The 21,428-nt window shown below is 38.3% G+C and overlaps 1 protein-coding gene across 9 annotated transcripts in view; it reads left to right on the forward strand.

The window, feature by feature from the left end:
• The window catches only part of gramd1bb (GRAM domain containing 1Bb), a 190,648-nt gene that overhangs the window by 104,957 nt on the left and 64,263 nt on the right, over positions 1 to 21,428 (forward strand). Inside the window, exon 1 of one of the 9 annotated variants that reach the window (XM_057838133.1) lies at positions 4,046 to 5,326. The exons of the other annotated variants lie outside the window; for them this stretch is intronic. Within the exon in view, the coding sequence (XP_057694116.1) occupies positions 5,304 to 5,326 (23 nt within the window). The 5' untranslated portion in view covers positions 4,046 to 5,303. Of the gene's footprint in view, positions 1 to 4,045; positions 5,327 to 21,428 lie in introns of those variants that run through there. 9 annotated transcript variants of the gene reach the window in all.

The following is a 21,428-nucleotide window of genomic DNA, read 5'->3' on the forward strand; positions in this document are numbered from 1 at the left end:
AAGAATGAATGGGGCCATGTATCGAGAGATTTTGAGTGCAAATCTCCTTCCATCAGCAAGAGCATTGAAGATGAGACGTGGCTGGGTCTTTCAGCATGACAATGATCCTAAACACACAGCCAGGGCAACAAAGGAGTGGCTTCGTAAGAAGCATTTCAAGGTCCTGGAGTGGCCCAGCCAGTCTCCAGGTCTCAACCCCATAGAAAATCTGCGGAGGGAGTTGAAAGTCCGTGTTGCCAAATGACAGCCCCAAAACATCACTGCTCTAGAGGAGATCTGCATGGAAGAATGGGCCAAAATACCAGCAACAGTGTCTGAAAAGCTTGTGAGGAGTTACAGAAAACGTTTGGTCTCCGTTATTGCCAACAAAAGATAACATAACAAAGTATTGAGATGAACTTCTGGTATTGACCAAATACTTATTTTCCACCATGATTTGCAAATACATTTTTTAAAAATCAAACAATGTGATTTTCTGGGGGGGGTTCCACAATCTGTCTCTCATGCTTGAGGTTTAACCATGTTGACAATTACAGGCCTCTCTAATATTTTCAAGTGGGAGAACTTGCACAATTAGTGGTTGACTAAATACTTATTTGCCCCACTGTATGAGGGGGAAAGTTTTCATTTGCCTAAATGCTTAAGTTATTAAGTGCAATTTTATTTTCTTGAAAAACACATTTTATGTATTCCGTGTTTCTGTGCGGTATTAATATTGTTGTCTTTAACTTAAGAGCCATGGTCTATTGTTTTTAGTTGTGATTTCTTAAACAGTATTTTTTAATTTAGGAGTAAACATTTATCGCGTTTAAATGGGTGTACTTGATCTATTAATATATACTGTATTCTCCACGTGTTATTGTAAATTGATTTTTTTTTAAATGGGGGGGCGCAATAATATCGCATATCGCAATAATTTATGAGATAAATTATCGCACACTAAAATTTGTTATCGCAACAGGCCTATTAGTAACCATGATTGACTACAATCTACCACTGTATTTCAACCAAAGTCAGTTGTCATTCTCTCCTTTTCCTGGCTAAGCTGAACAGTATGTAGGCTTTTTCTAGCTATTTTGATGGAGCACCTTGACCTGCACCATCTCAGGATAGTTTAAAGTAGGCCAACAAAGGCAAAGTGTGGGCCATCACATTCCACAGTCATCAACAGAGTCAAAAGACTCCTTGCACAAAACACGACAGGAGCAATACACAGCAAAATCTTCATCAAGTTTTATGTCAGAATTTCTGGACACATCCTCAGTAGTGTATTGGTTATGGGTTTGAATCCAGGCCTCACTCTTCCGAGAGTTTGCTTGCTAAATTAGTCGTGAATCAGTTTTGTTTTTGTTGTTTTGTTTATTTCTTACACCACCTCTTAATCCAAATTAGTTTGTATAGTTTGTCACCCTTAAGTATAAGCTGTAGAGAAAATGGATGGGTGAACTGTGACAAAACAATATTGTTAGCTAAGCAATAAGGGGCGTCAGTGTAGAATACGATATACTGATTTGACTATTTGATGTGCTTCTAGGGGAGCTGTCCATTCAGCACCACCCGTTGTTTCTTTTCAAATTGCTGTACAGAAAATTAATGTCACATGCACTACTTATGCCAAAAGACAACCAAATAACCAAAAAAAAAGAACATTTCCTATTCCTGACTTCAATAACGATCTATTTTGCAAACTTTAGCAAATGTCCGTGTCTGTAATCTTGTGATTCTGTTTTTTTTTTAGAGGTAATATTACTTTAGGCGCTTTCATTTCACAGTCAGATTAGTTAGGCAGCTGTGACAAGGTGATGTGCTTATTTGTCAGAAGAACATAACATTCAATAATTGTGCTCCCGAAATGAATTAGGACTGACACCAAGTGCACCCTAAATAATTGTGCTCCCGAAATGAATTAGGACTGACACCAAGTGCACCCTTTAGTGGATATATTTCCTCTTTTGCCTGGCTAGTGGAACATGACGAGGTGGACACCAGATGGACTCTGTGTGAGATGACTTACTGCGCTCTCGCTGCAAGCTCTTGCTGCGTCACTCTACCATCTTGTCCTCATTTTTTTCTACACTTTCATCTCCCTGCTGTGTTTCCATTGACTAACAATAGAAAGTGATGGTGGCCTCGTGTCTGTTCTGGTCTAATGTGGGTTGGAGAGTCTCTCACTGTTTCCGCTCTTGACAGAATGACAACAAAAGCATTAGCTTTCGCGTTGGTGACAAAAACTCATTGGTAACACTTTACAATAAGGGTCCCTTAATTAATATTAGTTAATGCATTTTTAGACAATAACTAATGTTTAAGTATCAATAATTAATTACAATAATTAATATAATTGCTTATCCAACATGTATTAATATATTAATTAACATGAATTAATGCATTAGTTAATGCATTAAGTAATGCATTAGTTAATGCATAACCAGACAGTAACTAATGGTGTAGTAAAATTTAAAATAAACATAGGCCTATACAGGGTTAGGGTTTAAGGTTAGGGTTTGTTAACTTAGCATTTATAATTTCTTAGTTAAGGGACACATGCGCTACACTTTACAATAAGGGTCCAAAAAGCATTCAGTAATGGTTAATAAAGGTTAAGGGGGGGGGGGGGGGGGGGGGACTTAAGCATTTATAATTTTTTAGTTAAGGGACGCATGTGCCACACTTTACAATAAGGGTCCAAAAAACATTCAGTAATAGTAATTAAGGTTAAGTAATACTTATGAAGTTCATTCACGTGAAGTAATACCATACTTAAGGTTAGGTTAGCAGCACCCAAGGAATCACAGATCTTTCTCCTTTTAAAATAACAACCACTTACTAGTACCAGTATACATTAATAACTATTTATTAATGCACTAATGTATATGTGAATTAATGTTAAGTAATGTATTATATATAATATATATTATAACCTAACCTTAAGTATGGTATTGTTTCACGTGAATGTACCTCATAAGTATTACTTAACCTTAATTAACTCAGTCCTGGCTATACAGCGAGCTAAACTCACAAATGACAATGCAGAAGACGTTAGTATAATATGCTGACTTTATTCAGCAGTCGTTATGACACCATCACTTGAAGAGTGAAACTAAAAATAGAAATGAAACTAATCAATTTCGTCCCCAATAACAAAGAGGTGCGCATCAACGTAAATCAACGATGATTAGCTGCTAATACAGTAATGACACAAATGGTTAGCATGCATTCGCTAGCATTAGCACATCGTTCAAACAACTACACAACTGGATTTAAGTGTCCGATCGCAAGTGGAAACACACAACAACAACACAAAAGATGATACATACAGGTGTTGCCTCCGTAGATATTTTACAAACATTAACAAAGAACGTAGGCTCGTAGCAGTGTTTCACTCTCTCACTAACTCGCTCACTCGCTTGGATGCTTTGTAGCTGCACTTCTTCTTCGCGTGTAAGCGCGCTCTTCTTCGCCTGAGGAAGCGCAAGGGCGCCCCTACTTTAGCGTGAAAGCACACTAAAAACTAAAAGGTATGCATTTCAATATAAAGGTAAATAATACACTTTAACACATATTGCCAAAGGCAGAACAACGACCTATATGCCAATATATATCTTTTTTTTTTTTTTTTAAATTTCTATTAGAAAAATGTTTCAGTAAAATGTTACACATTCTTGTGTATTTGCCACTTACTTCCACAGTTAACATTGAGACTTTGGGCCTCTTTTGACCTTGTTGTGAGTTTGTAAGGTTGTGACTTCTGATTAAACAAACTCGATGCCAATCAAAACGTTTGTTCTTCTTTTTCCCCTAAATTAGAATCGATGAGAGAATCGATAGAGAATCGAATCGTTCAGCAATATCGATAATGAAATCGGAATCGTAAAAATCGTACCAATTCCCATCCCTACATCATACTATTTTTGATGGGACCGTAAATGTAAAAGTCTCAATAGGTGGAAAATTATTTGCGTGAAAGTGTACAGTGTATTGGATTCTTGCACCAGGACGTTTCTTATAAGCTTGTAAAATGAGCGTTCATGTTGTATCTTTTTTTCTACTAACTGACAGGTATCCACTAACATAAAGTAAAATAGATAAAAAACGAAAGACATAGCATCATCAGTCTGTGCCAAGCAGTTGGAATTAATCCTTAAATATGCACTAACTTTAATTCACTCTGCATGAGTACATTAGCATTGATGCCTTAGCTTCATTAAAAGCTAATAAGAATGTAGTGTGGAGAGTAAACTAAACCAAAAGAATATGCTGCTCCCTGACCTACTGCGGCCATCATGGTTTTTAAAATGACTGATTCTGTTAAAGTCTGTGGTATATTGCTCTCTGCCTCTTCTGACCTACAGATTAAACAAGGACTGCTTCATTTGGCAGTGTGACTGTGGTGCTGTAAAGGTTAATCCCTTACAAATATAGCTCACTAAACATGACGCTATAGCTACTGATGTTAGAGATGGAGTGCTCAAGTATAAAATAACCTTTCACATTGAGGCATCTTAATCAAAAAAAGGCTCTGAGCTGTATATTCTGGATGGGATCACATTAGGTGACTAACACCACCAGCTGACACTGACTGGAAAACAATACAAAAGAGAAGATTTGCAAGAGCTCTCTCTCTTAATACCCTTCTCATAATGGAGGATGGGATGGCCAACGGCTACAATCAGTGTGCCCGTCCTGCACTCAGGGTCAACCGGGCTTATCTTACAAAGAAGAGAAAGGGAGCCATCTAGGGAAGTGGACAGAGACAGAACGGGAAGGGGTGTTGAAGGCGGGGGAAGGGAGCGTTCCTGCGCCTGCTCACTGTGAGCGCAGCAAGTGCAGCTTTCATCCGCAGAGGCAGTGGCGGAGGGAGAGACAGGGGAGAGTTTGAGGCAGCAAACTGGGGACGCCATCAGTCATAGACTTGGATACTAGAAGGATCAACCGTGGTCGCTTTTCTTTGCAATTCTTACCTCTTCCACTGCTTGCTATAGATTACTTCGAGAACGTCACGCTGCTGTGTCGCCTACTTCCCATCTGGGAAAACTGAAAAAAAAAATGTGAATTTTTGGCATATGCACACAGCACTGCGGCACAAAATGTAGCAGGAATCAAGACACATCCTTGTGGATTTTGCTGGCCCCGAAAATATCTGTCCTGTCGGCAGACTGTTGCTTTGCTTTCCTTGCGTGCATTGGTCCTGCTCTGCATGGGAGGTGAGGACCGTGAAGGCTGTCAGTCAGCATGCAGCGGCATCAATGGGCAGCCCGGATCCCACAACACACTATGGACATTAGACACACCACATTGTACTGATGAAAAGCTTCAAGCTCGCCTGGTAAGTTGGAAAATTAAAATCAGAGCATACCACTCATTGCGTGTTTGCTTGTGTACTTACAAGTGCAATTAGACAGCTCTAAGGAAGTCGTGATTGCAAAAGACAGCCCAGACAGGGTCTAGACTCTGATCTTTGAAAGGGTTAACAACTATGATGCAGTTTTGTGCAAGACTGATTGGAGTGCTTAAATACAATAAGGTCTATAAATGTGTTATACGGTACATGCATCCAGTGTGGACTTGTTGTCTGGCTGTGACAGGGGTGACCTCCCTCTGCTCCCATCTGGTGGGCTTAATATGAGCACAAAGCAGCTGAGGAGGGGCACTCACGTGGCTGGAATAAAAAAAATAATAATAAAAGGGGCAGGCACATGCACCCCGTCATCACTCACATGGGAACTTGCATCCACATCCAGGTGGCTCACTTTCCGCCTTCACTTGCTGCATGCAGTCCCTCGCTTTTCCAGCTGCCCTTTTTTCTTTCATCATCTCCTCCCCTTGTTTGTTTACGCTCCTCCTCTTCTTCTTTGCATGGTATTTTTAGACAAATTGCAGAGCACTGCAGGGGGCTAAAAAAAAAAAAAACTAGGAAAAGCAGTTTCAGCAACGTGCGTCCCACTTGTTTCTTTGGTGTCCACTCAGGACTTGATGAGCTTAATGAGATTGATTGTGTGGTTGTCAGCAAATTCAGTGGTCTTGATGGTTTATGAAAGGCAGGCACAAACACTGTTAGACATTAGTCTGACATGACTTAATCACTCTGATAGACACGAGTTGAAAAGCCATCTGTTTGCATCCCTTCTATACATGATGGTGACCTGTCTGGCTGCTGCGTTGTTGTGTAGCCTCATGTACGGTATGTGTATTCTTTAGGAGTTGGATTGAATCCAATTGGATTGAGTGTGATTCCACTACAAGACACTAATGTACACATCTCTTGTGTTTCTCATTAGATTTATGTCTGGAAATTGAAAATTGTCTGCAAATGCTTGCTTAGAACAGCATGGTGGTTGAGTGGATAGCCTGTCTGCCTCACAGGTCTGAGATCAACGGTTTCACCCTGTACTGCATGCTCTTCCCGTGCCTGCATGGTGTCAGGGAAATTCAGCTTTGAATTCCAAGACAAGTGTAAACTCGATAGCTCGATTAGAGAAATGAATCAGACCAACCAAGGACTGCCTGCTTCGAAGACTCTATATAAAAACTTGATATATCAAGGATACAATGGTATGATCCAGCAAGTAGCCGTGAACACACAAGAGTACAAAGTGGATACAGAAGTCAAGGGTTTATATATGGAAGTTGAAAGGGCGTTGCTTACTATAAAAAGCAAATACGAAACTTATTACAGCCCACCTCTGGTGATTTCTACCTGAAAAACATCATGAGCTACGACCTTGGGAAACTAGCCGTAGCTGGCACCAAAGGGAGTGACAATCTGATAAGATAGTCAACAGAACCTCTTTGTTTTATGTTCAAAGAAATACAGCACAAGAACCTGGATGAATAGTCGAACAAATGACTATAGTATCACACCACTTATGTGTTTTATAAGCATGAAGAAAATTTCTTTCACACATGGGTATCTCCGGTTTGTAAATAAACTGTGAGAGATCATGTGTGTTTCAATATAGTGTCTAAACTGTACTATTTAGCTTTGTATTTGTAAAAGCAAATTCAAAAATACACAATGACCAAAACGATTTCTGCTCTTTTCATCACCATCATTGAGTGCATTTTATGACAACCTATTTTCATCACAATTTAGTTGGGTTAGTTTAAAAGTAATGCAATAAAACATTTAGGGGGGGAAAATGAATTCCGTATGTTTTGCCATTAATGCATGTTATATAACTAATAGGCCCTAACCAAAAAAACACTCTTTGTCAGTGTGGGTGCTGCTTCGAAATAGTCCAGTTGAAATAATTTTATGCTGTCATCAATTAGAATGCTAGAATGCATTTATTATAATGATCTCTGCTTTGGAAGGCGCATTCAGCCACGTTGGCATGTAACCCCTAGGTCAGTCGATGCGTTATCAGGAAATTTTTTTGGGCCTTATAAGCATGTTGCCTTAATTAGAAGACAGGGATCTAATGGCTCTGAACCAATGTTAATGTGTGTATTTTTGCTTCCTAGGACAGGCTAATGCAATGGCGTAGGTTTGGTCAAAACATTGGTAAGGACGATATAACAGCATAACCTGCATGCACACATTTTGCTGGGGACGAGGCATTAATAAGACCAAACAGATTGGGTGAATGGGGGTCAGGGCTACATTTCTCATGAATATTACCCTAATTAATTGACAGGCTAAAAGATCAATGCAAATTAAATCTGTATTGAGTGATACTAAACTTTCATGTGTACTGGTTCAAGTGATAAGCCCTTCGTTTCCCAGATTTGTTTTCAAAAACTACTGAAGAAACATTTTAAACTTCCAGGATAAATGTCTGGAATTTATTAGCAAATTTAAATTGCAATATTTATACATAATTGAAGCTATATTTGCATACACACTAAATACAAACTTGTTGATAATCACTTAACTAACCATTAATGCAAAAATAAATGAATACATAAACATTTGTCTTAAGACCACTCAAAATAGTCTGTCTAAACAAATATATTAAATATAACCGAGAAAACGTCTTCGTCAGGGATTAGAAAAAAATTAATAAAAATGGAGCCTTCCCTCAGGTAAAACACTACTGCTTTTGTCCACAAGCATTTCTGAAGTGCATCAGTGGCTTGAGGAATTATTACTTTGATTATGATCAATGTATGATTATCTGAAAAAAAATGTTTGCATAGGCTGCAAATAAAAATAATTTTAGATAAATAATTTAAAAAAATAAATTAGTACACTTTAATTAATAAATGAAATGCACTGATACGTATTTAGTTTCGAAGTGTAAAGTCACAACTTGCTCTTGCCTTCTTTCCTTCTAAACCAGGCCGTTTACAAGAAGAGAAGCATCAGCATGTGTGTGTGTGTGTGTGTGTGTGTGTGCGTGTGTGCGTGTGTGCGTGTGTGCGTGTGTGCGTGTGTGTGTGTGTGTGTGTGTGTGTGTGTGTGTGTGTTTTTGTTGTTGTTGTTGTTGTTTTTGTTTTGTTTTTTATTGTCAACACTTTGCTGTGAAAGACAGACTGCGTCCTGGGACCTCTTACTCTCTAAGCAGCTTCTTGCTCACCTTTTTCTGGTTCTGTAGTTTCCGGCAGAGTTTACTACATTTCTCACATTTTAATTAACGTTAACAGTAGAAAACAGATACAAGAGGACACTTCTCTCTTAGTAGCTTCCTACTCGAGTTTTGCAGGTTTGCAAGATCACACAGTTTAATGTAATACTAACTCAGACACAGGTCGGACTTTCAGTAGCAAAATTAGAGGTGTGTTTACCACCTCCACAACATTGACATTTTTTTACATTACATACAGTGGCTGCAGCTGGCCGGAACAAAACATCTAATATCCCTCCTCTTCGAAGGGGGCGGGGGAGGCGGCATTTTGTCGACATGTTGTATTTCTGTATCGGGGCTGGCTGTGTGTGTGTGCGTATGGGGTGGGGGGTCAAGCAATTAGCCAATCAAACGGGCGTTTGAGGAAAAAAATAAAATAGACCGGCACATTCAGCACGTGAAAGGGGGTAATTGTAAATCTGAACATAATGAAAATAATTCACTTAGTAATAGTAGGGTCAGTTCTATCATTACAACATATAGGAAGACATTCTAAAATACCAGTATAACAGAACTCATTATATAATGCATATTAGGTTGTTTAAAATTTGTTGGGGACAATTTAAGCATCCTGAAAAATTGATAGTGTTATGTCCCTACCGTCCCTATGAAAACCTACGCCCTTGGGCTCATGTGATTAAAGGACAATCATGAGTGGTCTTGTCAGTTGTTTCTTAGTGGCATGGCAAGCTGAGGGGAAGACTTTAAAGTGTGTACAGAATGAGGGTTAAGGATTGCTCTGGGTTTGGCAGTGCCCCTCCTTTTAGGATGTTTGTACGGGATATAACATTTGTTGTGACTTCAAACACACACACGCTTTGCACCAGAGCCAAACAGTACAGGCTGTAGCAAAGGCCAGGTAGTGACAGTAGGTCAAGGCAAAAACCAGGGATCAATACTTTCACGTGGTCGTGCGAACCAGCTTTACAACTGAATTGTCTTCGTTTTACAGTTTCAGTGCATGTTGTTTATTCACTTTATGTGACTTGTATTTTAACAAATTAATGATTTTTCACGGAAGAGTTCATTCAGGTGGTGATAATGTCATGGGTAAATTGTAAATTCTAAGTTGGAATCCACCTTAGGTTGAAAGGGTTAGGGTTATTCAATTGAAGTCTTGCCAGAAATATGCCTGACAAATTGAAATCAAGCATTATATCACACAATATATCAGAGTTTACAACATAAAACTGCTAATAAGCGTATCAAATAATTAACTTTGTTAATGTGTGCTTTTTCTTGGGTGTTAGGACAAGAAGAATGTCCCGAAGTTGTAAAAAGCTTCATTAAGTGCTTGTTGCAGTGACCTAAAATGCTTTACCGTAATCTTTTCTGCTTTGAGCATATTGGGCCAAGTACCTGTCCCTCTGAGGTATAGGAAAATATGAAACATTTATGTTTTGAAGACTGTTAATCATATTTTTGTAGTTGGTGCTTCTTATTTATAAGCTGCAATTTTCTCAGGCATATACTGTACATACTGCAATACAGTTAGTATGTGTGCTCTTGTGATGTCGTCAAGCAAAACATCTAAAACATTTGGAAACTTCCCCTGACATGCATAGAGGCTTCAGATCTTCACAAGAAAGCCAGAAACATCCTCAGGCGTGTTTTTTTTCTCCAAACCGTATCCCTGCTCTCTTCTTGACTCATTTCTAATTGTGTCCCCTATGCCTTTGAACCTTGTAAAATGTTGCTGAATTAGAAAAGACCCTTTATACATGACCTGCTGGTTAGCTTCTGAATTTCAAAAGGACTGATAAACTTACTCAAATGGATAATATGCTATATGCTAACAAAAAGAAACTGCATTTAGATTTATTACAAAAATTCACAATAACGCATGGGAATGCAATATCACTTTAATGATTAGCACTGCATCATCAGATTAGTCCGCAGTGGAGTTCTAGCTTCCCTTCAGGGATTCTACAGTAAAAGGGAATGACTGAATATACATTTCCTTCACTGCTCATCTTTTCCTGACTCCCTCCCTCATTTTTTTCCTTCTTGGAACGCTACCCTCCGTTCCCCACTGCATTATACCCACATGCTATTTGTCATTGTCACTAGACTATCTGCTCGGTCCCAAATTCTGTACTTTTTTTTATTGTTGGCATTTTGAGGGGACATGAAGCATATAGTATTTATGAATGCAGTCACATGAAAAGACAAGAGGGATGTTGGGTCATACATCATGATGGAAGAGTAAGTTCTAAATTAGCAGAAAGGAAGCACTAGTTCATTGTATACACATCACTCATAGATTGATATAAGAATCATAGATGAAGATAACATTTGCTGTATAACTTGGTGATACAATTCCTTTTCCAGCTCAAATTTCTTTTGGTACATTTCCAGGCAGAATAGATGGAATTCACGTTTTCCACCACTGATTGGGGTAAAAAGTATGCATAATTTTTTTTTTTTTGAAAGGGGCGATTCAAAGTTCAACCCAAAAAAAAAAAAGCCATGTTTACTATAAATCGACCGATATGGATTTTTCAGGATCAATACAGATTATTGGGAGTTAGAGGGGCCGATAATCAATTTTTAGAGCCGATATTCATTAGCAGAAAAAGTGTAAAAAAAAAAAAATAAAAAATGGTGTAAAAAATTGAATAATGCAAACACTGAACTTCATTGAAATGCCTAAAGCAGTGGGCTCCAACCACCGGTAACGGTCCATGGCGCATTTGCTACCGGGCAGCAGAGAAATTAATAATTTATTAACTACTGCAATCTGGCCTGTGGCTCTTGACACATCAATATCCCTGTGCACGCTATAGACTAATCCGAGTAAAAATTTGTATAGGTCGTCATCTAGTTGTTGGCCGCAATTACTAGGGTGTTTGCACACCTATAGCATCCCAGCGCCAGTCAATGTAAACAGTAACTTTAGCCGCTGTTGGTGTGTGTTGCGAGCGGCGACATCTTTGGACAGCTTTTTTACGGGGGAAAAAGCCACCTGATGAGCCAGAAGAGTAGCCTGCAACCAAGTCCATTCTTCATAATATGTGGCTAAAAGCTACCAAACTAAGCAACAAAACCGAATTCTTAATGCTAAAGCTAAGAAACCTTTCACAATTGAACAAGAACTCATCAGGTTTGCGACCACAAATATTTGCCGACAAGTTTTAGGAGAGGCCGCTGTTAAAAAAGTTGATTTAGTGTATGGTGAATGACATTTTCCCTGCACTTAATATTCGTTTTTTGCCTCAACGTGTTACCGTATTGGCAAGAATATAAGACGGAGTTTTTGCATTGAAATAAGGGGCAGTTTACATGGCGACTCTGCGACACAAAGACACATTGACTGAGTAACGGACTCGCCTCGCGTGCATATGGAGTCGGCGAAGACGAAAAATTCTGAATCCTGCCTCCAAAGAATCCGTTTGCGGGGGATTTTGAGGGGCTTCCTCGGCATGCATATCAAAGACTCCCGGGGCGCGAGACCGCGCAGATAACGTCAGCACTCGTACACGTCACATTGGGCGTGCGCAGCAGTGCTACCAAACATTAAAAACAGCTAATATGGCGGAATGTCGGCTTTAATTTACTGTTTTAATAATATTTTTAAATTAAATATGTTGAATGTTTCCATTTTTGTGCCCAAAAGAAAAATGCCATAGCTTCGAGTGGGCATATTTTTTTTCCAAGTGCATCATTCTCTGTCACCCTGTAAATCTGCACTGCCCCCTAGGGCATGGCATGAATACCACATCGTTTTCATGCAGAATTGCGACATTGTTCGAATGGAGACGCAAATACAAATGCAAATTTGAAATTTTTCGTATTCTCAGAGAGTCATCATGCAAACGGCCCCAAAGACTAAAAAAGTGGAGGTCGTCTTATATTCGCGGTCTAGACATCATACCCATTCATGACGCTAGATGGGGCCAGATATCATTGAAGCGATGTTCTATCATGACAGATCTCAGCTACTCTCGAGTTTAACCAGTTTGCATTATTTTATTGCAATGTTTTTTCTTATTCAGATTTGTTTCAAGACTACAGTTACAGTTAGACTTCACTTTCATGGTTGATGGAATTATTGCAATTTTGTTGTTTTATCACAATAGATTGGTTTATTTACATTTCAAAAACCAGAAGCCATTCATTTACGAATGTGATTGCACTTTAGTTTAGATATTTAAATGTTCAGATAATAAGATTTGAATGAGGCAAAATAACATGCTTTTTCTCTCAAATATGTTGCTATAATCATTTATTTTAGATGTACTGTCGTTATTTTCTGTATAAAAATTAATTTGGTGTTCAAAAAGTCTTTTTTCAAACTTAAGTCTTAAAAAAGAGGGGGTCGTCTTATAATCAGGGCCGCCTTATATTCGGGCCAATACGGTATTTTATATTAACTGTCATTTTCTGCCACACGTTGCCGGTCCGTGAAACAAAGGCCCACATCACACCAGTCTGTGGTGCAAAAAAGGTTGGGAACCATTAGCCTAAAGCGTGTTTATTGAATTGCACAAATAGAAAATAATAGCTCCAGAAGTGTCTGAATTTCCTAGACTCAGAAACATCTCTTATAAAATTGGATAAAAGGTTAAATAAATAGCTCTCTGAATTTTTTTCACGGATGACCTCGTCTAAGTATCCTTGACCAAGATGCTAAACCCCACATTGCTCCTGGTGCTGCGTCACCAGTAGGTAGATGGACAGATAGTGAGAAGGGCTTTGAGGACCTTCAAACGGTGGAAAGGCCCAATACAAGTGTACTTCCATTTACCGTTACCATTGAACCAATCAGAGGACGGGGTGAATACTAGTGCAGGAGGCAGCAGGCAGGAGAGAGAAGCGCGGCTGCATCTGAGCTGATATAACCCAGTTTTAAATGGATTTTTTTTTCATATAGGCCGGTTGGATTGAAAAGAAGAAAAAAAAACGTCAAATTTCCAAATATCGGCCCCGATAATCAGCCCGGCCGAAAATCTGTCTATCTCTAATGTGTACTCTCCAGCTACACAGTAGGGGTTGTTTTCCAATAAAATCACTTTGGAATCCATTCAGTTAGATGAGAGGCAATTATTTTAAAACTTCAAATGTACAGACCCCTTACTAAAATGTAGCTAATAATGCTGATTTGTATCAATGACAAATAGATTGCCAGGTAAAACTTTTTTTTCAATATGTACTAATGATGGCGCAATATGTGATTTCAAATCGGGCGATTTTAAGACACTTTTTCCTTGTGTGCATTGACTTACGCCACTGACAAAGACATTCTCCTGTTTCAACAAGCTATCCTTTACCACCATATGTGTTTCTTATACATTCTTTCCTCTGGTTGTCTTACGTCTCTGACCGTTCATGGGGGTAATTTAAATTACTATTTTGTGTAGCGATTGCAAATGCTACTCAACGAACACTTTTAATTTTTTCATTAATAACAAATCTTAATTCTATTAATTTATTTACACTTCCCCCTTACTTAAGGTTGTTTTTTTTTACAACAGAAAAAGTAACGCTGTTAAATCTAGAGCCTACCTGTAGGCATAAACAGGCTTACTACAAAAAGACCAAGGCCAAAAATGGCTAATTGATTTAAACATCCATATTTTAGAAAAATAGGCCTACATGACTGTTGTGATATATATCATATAGGCCTACATGACTATTGTGATATAGAAATAAAAATTTAAAAATTTTTTCAGGTCATTCATTGTAAGACAGAAGAAGCATGGCAAAACGCGAAGCTAAACAATAAGTAAAAATACTAAAATGGCTTACCTCTTTCGGGCAGGCTAAACAAAATGTTTACTACATATGAAGGCGAATGACTTCACTTTGTTAGCGTTAAACTGGTCTTTTGGACGTCCGCACAAGTTGATTCACATTTTAAATAATATATATATATATAATAATAAAATATATATTTCTTACCTAAAAATGCCATTACGCTTGATAACACACATCACTTAAAAGTTAGGTGTTTTTCCCACGTGTTTCAATTGAATTTCCATTTGTGTCAAGCCATTTTTAAGTTCTAGTTAAGTTTTAAGTTAGTCTAAACTGTTGGTCCTGATAGGATTTTGAGTTTTTGCGGTGTTCAAAATAAATGTAATGTAACATATCAGGTTATAATATGGCGGGGATATTTGCATGCATTCCTGAATGGACCGCGTGACGTGCGGGGGTGAGGGAGGTGCGGGAGAGCGAGCGATGTGTCTTCCTGTTGTTGTTGTCGTTCCACAAGTTCCCAAACAAATAAATAATTGCAACCTAACGAAGCGGGTGACTCTTTGTCAACGTTACAGTCTGATACCTGCTGTATTGGAGCACATTAGGGACCAGTGCTACTTGGTGTTTTATCCAGCAATGACTACTGAGCTACAATTGACAGTTAGCTTTATCACATTTTCATTTTACCACCTCATCACTTTACAGCGCTATGTTTTCACAGATTAAATAAAGCCTGTAATAAAGACACGTTAGCCACGCATCGACAATGGTGATAATTAATAGAAACCTAGCCCTCCGCAGGGCTAACGTTACGTGAGTGAGTGAGAGTAACGTTAATCGTATTTATTAGCGCTGAGAAGTGTACTGCTTTAAGATGGCGGCTGTTTACCAACACCGCTGACTCTGTCATTTCGCATCTAGTTCAACATACATGTGATATCTATGAGATGCATCAGATGCTATCTGCTACCACCATAGCATCATGCGGGCTAGTTTTTAGCAACGTCGACGTACTAGTTTGTAGCGGCTGTCGAAAGGTTTTTTTATATATTTTTTTATTGTTTCTTCCTCTACGCACGTGACATCAGCACGTTTTCCCGCATTAAAAGTAGTCTGGGCAAAACGTGATGCTTAGAGCTGACAAAATTAAACGATTCCTCGAGGTGAATAAAATTACTCGGATCAGTTGCTCGAGTATTCGTTTCAGCTCTAATATACAGTGGGGAGAACAAGTATTTGATACACTACCAATGGGTTTTCCCATTGTCAGTGTATCAAATACTTGTTCCCCCCACTGTGTATATATATATATATATATATATATATATATATATATATATATATATATATATATATATATATATATATATATATATATATATATCAGGGGTCGCGTTAACCGAATATTTTCCGTCGTTGACCGGTTTTTTAAAACGGTGACGGAAAAAACTGAAGTCCATCCGTCATTTTGACAGGTTGCAATTCACACCCACAGGGTGGCAAGTGAGCATATTAATTAGCTATTGTCTCTCTTGATGCATGACGTCGTTGGCCTTACTCGGAAAAATGTTAAGGCAACTGAGTGTTTGCCTTGCACGGCCAGACTGTTCTCCCTGTATTTTTCAAACACTGAGAGAAAAGTCTGGGACACAGCCTCTCGAGAAGGTACAAAATCAATCGACAAATCAGATTTGTTTATTTGCGTGACGTGTTCTTCACGAGCAACGTCACTCTTGCGCGCCGAAAGTCGTCTCTAGAACAACACGGATGGCGGACGGGAGGGCCGAGAATATGTTCCAATCCGCGGTAAATTCAGTTTTAAATAAGCTAAAACACAACGAGTCATTGACAAGTCTGTCTCTCGCTAGCCATGTTGAATAAACTCCGTTCTCCTCGTATGTTTACTTCCGCGTGCAAGTCCCTCGTCCTGCCCTTGTCGCTTTGCTAGCGGCACGTCTGCCCGTCGCTGATTGGTGAACTCCGCTGTCTGTTTGCCTCTTGTTAAGTGTAGAAAAGGCTACAAAGTTATGTGATTGTTTGCTTAAGATGTTCACAGTTGCTCGTTCAATGCCTTCAGCATCATTTGATTCCCACATTTGGCTGACGTAAATAGGTGAAAAGTTGGATTGTGCATGCACCGTACCAGAATGCGGATGTCAATAGTAAGAAAGTCATGGGTGGATGCACGACATGAGCGTGCGTCTAATTGTGTGTTTGTTCATTGCTGTGCGTAAATGCAAATTGAGTATCACAAGCAGCATTCATATTTACGTAGACAATTTGTTATGATTACCTTTTGCTGTTGTTATGATAGTTCGTCCGATTGTTTTGCGTGGTAGTCCGTTAGCGTGTTGCTATGCTGCGATTCTAAAATAGCGACAAGTTGCTGCATAGGGCACCGGAAGTAGAGTGAATCCGCCTTCACAATAAGTGCCCGATACCGGAAGTGCTTAGCTGGAACGTAGAAAATAGTTGAAGCTTAACTTCGAATATTCCATCTACATGTTTAAATGTAATTAAGTTGAATTTAAGCAATGTATATTTATTTATTGTTTCTTTTCATGTCTTTTGTACAGATAAACCACACACACAGATACACACATATATATACCCACAAACACCTACTCAAGAATATAACCATTTCCACATCTACATGGACAGTTGGGATGAATGGACTGTTTAAAGTTGATTTAAGAGGATTTGCATTAAAGAAAAAGAAATCCAGCCACCTGTCCAAGTGCCGTGATTGCCTCTACTTTGAGTGGGCCTTAAGTGGTGTTTGGCCAACACACTGACGTGAACACAGCTAAAATCAACCTGAATCAGCGAGAATCCAGTTTTCTCCACTACATTAAGCTTATTCGGACAGAATATTAATTAAAAATGAATGAAAACTAAATACTATAGAATATGTCATTATTATCATTGTAAAAATGTAAGTGACTGGTAAAAATAGATTATGACCGGATTTTTATGACACTGTCAGTCAAAATGACAGACAACGAAAAAGTCTAGCGCAACCTCTGATATATATATATATATATATATATATATATATACATATATATATATATATATATATATATATATATATATATATATAGTAGGGCTGCAGCTATCGAATATTTTAGTAATCGAGTAATCGACTGAAAATTCTATCGATTAATCGAGTAATCGGATAAAACAAATATATTTTCAGGTGAAGAGCAATTATAGATATACATGAGAAAACAAGACATTTTATCATTTTCAGTCAATCAATGTCTTTATTTTTGATGTATGTTGTTGAAAACAGCCAACAATTGCATCTCAGATGTAACTAGAATGAAAAAAAATGACTAATTCACTGCTTTCACTCAAAAAACCTTTAAACTTATTTTTAAAAAGTATATATATATATATATATATATATATATATATATATATTTATATATATATAAACACACCTAAAAATGCCTTTACGCTTGATAACACACATCACTTAAAAGTTAGAATTTTTTCCCACGTTTTTCAGTTGAATTTCTATTTGTGTCAAGCCATTTTTAAGTTATAGTTAAGTTTTAAGTTAGTCTAAACTGTAAGTCCTGATAGGATTTTGAGTTTTTGCACTGTTCAAAATAAATGTATGATACAGGCTGTATTGGAGCACATTAGGGACTAGTTGTACTTGGTGTTTTATCCAGCAATGACTACTGAGCTAAAATTGATAGTTAGCATTATTGAGTTTTTATTTGACACCCTCATCACTCCACAACGCTATGTTATGTTAAAGCCTGTATGTAAGACACGTTAGCCACGCATCGAAAGTGGTCTTAATTAATTTAAACCTAGCCCTCCGCAGGGCTAACGTAAGGTGAGCTAGTAGTGACAGTAACGTTAATCTTATATATTAGCGCTGAGCGCTCTTTATTAGGGCTTAGCGCTCTACTGCTTTAAGATGGCAGCTGTTTGCTAACGCTGCCCAGACGCGGCCTAGTCTGTCAATGTGCATCTAGTTCAACATACATGTGATCTCTATGAGACTCATTGGACGCTACCTGCAACTAACGTAGCATGTGCGGGCTAGTATTTAGCAACGTCGGCGTCGTTTGTAGCGGTTGTCGGCTGCACTAAGTTTTTTTTTTTTTTTGCTTCTTCCTCTACGCACGTGACATCAGCGCGTTGTCCCGCATTAAAAGTAGTCCGAGCAAAACGTGATGCTTAGAGCTGTCAAAATAAACGATTACTCGAATTGAATAAAATTACTCGGATCAGTTTTTAAACTCGAGTTACTCGAGTTGCTCGAGTATTCGTTTCAGCTCTAATATATATACATACAGGGGTGCACATAAGTGGTCCGCATGCGCGCATGCATACTGGACATGACAAACTTCCATACGCTTTTGCATACCGATGGCTGACCACTGTATTTGCGGCAGACACAAGAAAATCACTTCTCAAAATGTCAAAGAGGCAGGCCCCACTGAGTAATTATTTCCATGTTCCCCCACCCCCGTCAAAAGATAGACAGACGACAGAGACGTCACCGGAGCAAACGAAAAAAAGGATTTATGCTGAAAAGTGGCTGCAGGAGGTACCATGGCTAGAAGCAAATGATGCTCGCACGGAAATGTGGTGCAACATTTGCCGTGAGAATCCCAATGTCGCTGATGAGAACTATGTAGGGTCAAAGAATTTCACCCATCCAAACTTTGAAAAGCACGAAAAAAAACAGAGCATGTGGCAATTAAGCAAACTATCGATGTCAGACAGGACCCCACTCGCCCTATGGACAAGTGGCGGAATAAAGTTATTGAAGAACAGCGCCATGCACTGACAAACGTGTTTTTGCTCGCATTTCACAAAGCTAAACATGCATGTTCAATGAGCTCTTATGAGGAGGACATCCCACTTTTACAAAGGCTTGGAGTTAATGTGGGAGCCGCATATGAATGCCCTTTATTTTGAATTAGTGCTTTTATGTTTATTTCTTTACATTTCACTTCAAAGTAATGGCAATTTTGTTGTGCCAGTTGATGTTAATCAAGCGTTAATTGTTAATATAATTAATTAAAGGTAATTGGCTCCAAGTAAAGCTTGTCATAATTTTATCGCATCAGGCGGGTCGGCTCTCAAGCTCAATGAGGACCAAGTCACATCTCCAGGTCCTCCTCTGAGAACCTGGGCAAAAAAATATGTGCACCCCAGTATCCTATTTTGATCCTTTGAAAGTAGTTTGTTTGTAAACTTATTCTGTGCTACACCATTGACATGCAAAAAAAATAATATAATAATAATAATACATATTTTTTTAAAGATTTTGTTTGGTTTAAAACCACTGCTACATTAGCCCTTTTGATGTGTATAGCATTGATATTGGGATGGTTTTGTTTAAATAAACTAAAAAAAATAAAAATCATTTGGATGCACTCTTTTTTTTCACTTTATATAGTACTAGGTCAGGACATCATGTGCAGTATGTTTATAACCTGAAAAATAATATGGTTAATGCCTTTTGCTGTTTATAAGAAGATGTATCCATTCAAATTGGGTTCAACATTTTTTTTTTGTTTACAATGTTGCGTAAACATGACTTTTAAAGTAAATTTTTCATGATACTGCTAACCATACAACAATATTAGGACAGCACTCTTGTCAGATGTAAAAATTATAATTTTTTTAAACAGCATTTTTGTTAAAAAATTTAAAAAACTGATGTGGTGTTACTCGGGCATCTTCCAGTCTCTGTGCAGAGATATTCTACAGATAACAGCAGCTGAGTCCCTTTGGGCTTTAATCTTGTCGACTTTCTATCCTTTGTGACTTCTTGAAGTCCTGAAATAACCTCACCAGTTACTTTTGCTCCAGAATTCAAATGAGTTTGGTTAATTTATTTTCGCTCTTTATAGGTAAACAAAATCTGTCAACCACAGTGCAAGGTGACATGACAGGCATGTCTCCACAAAGTAAATTGACAGATTTAAGTGATCAATGTGAAGATGGAATAAAAGTTACTATTTAAATGCATGTTAATAAGAAAAAGATTCATGATAGGTTTAACATCGCGCTATATATTTTTCCCTAGATGGCATGAACCCACTGACTTGTCCATACAGCAAAGTGTGCTTAAACTTTTGTTGCCAGCTAGTCAAGTGTGAAAGTAAATGCAGCAGTATCCTCTCACCACACACAAACGCACACACACAAAGTCACACTTCCATCCAGTTGGGAACAGTTCAAGTGACTGAGAACATGAATGGCTTGACTGGCTGCCATGGTAACTGCACGGCTAAGACACAGTCAGACATGTCCCAGTTAGCCAGGCGTCAGCCCATTAGTTTTGCCAAGACAACCTGCTAAAAAGCACACGCTCCCCTTAATCTGATACCACTTTATGGTTTTTCTACCCTATAAGTGTCTACATTTTATTAGTCCAAATCACATATCAATAACACCTATATATACTGTAAAACCCCTACCTGTTTTACAACAACTTTATTACCTTTGAATTAGAATCAAAATTTAAATAGCGACCAAGAGAACGCAATTTCTGCCAAGGTTGGTCTCTTAACAGAAAATGCTGTTTTTGTCTGACAGTAACAGTTTGCAGGAAACACTTAAAACACACCAATCAGAGTAGCCAAAAAATGGAATTCAGTCAGTTTGTTTGTGTGTTTAAATTTAATTTGAGCCTCAGACGGCTAACGTTTAGATGCAAATGACTCAGTAAAAGGAAAAACAATTTAATTTCTTTGTGCATGAACAGCGGTACCTCGACATACGTTCGACGTAAAATTTGACTCGCATTTGCTTCTACATCCGACCACTTGCTCTAAATAAGACGATTTATGACAGCACCGCAGTTTGTTTGTTTTGACGGTTCACGGCGGATTTTCAAGTGAGAGACATCAACATGGGTTCCAAGAATGTTAGTCCTGTTGGTGAAAAAAAGGAAAAATATGAGGCTTACCATTGAAATGGAAATGATAGAAAAATATGAGCGCATCCGTGAAGTGGCCCGACAACATGACCGTAGAATGTCTACGATCTCGACGGTCCTCCTCTGACCTCCGTTCACCAGTCTTTATAAGTTAAGGTGACAATAATTATTGTGGTAACATCGCCAAAAAATTGCCAGCTTCGTCGGGTTTTAAATCATTTATTTCAGAACTTGTGCAACAC

The sequence above is a fragment of the Corythoichthys intestinalis genome, chromosome 6 (genome assembly GCF_030265065.1).
Source record: "Corythoichthys intestinalis isolate RoL2023-P3 chromosome 6, ASM3026506v1, whole genome shotgun sequence".
Taxonomy (NCBI): domain Eukaryota; kingdom Metazoa; phylum Chordata; class Actinopteri; order Syngnathiformes; family Syngnathidae; genus Corythoichthys; species Corythoichthys intestinalis.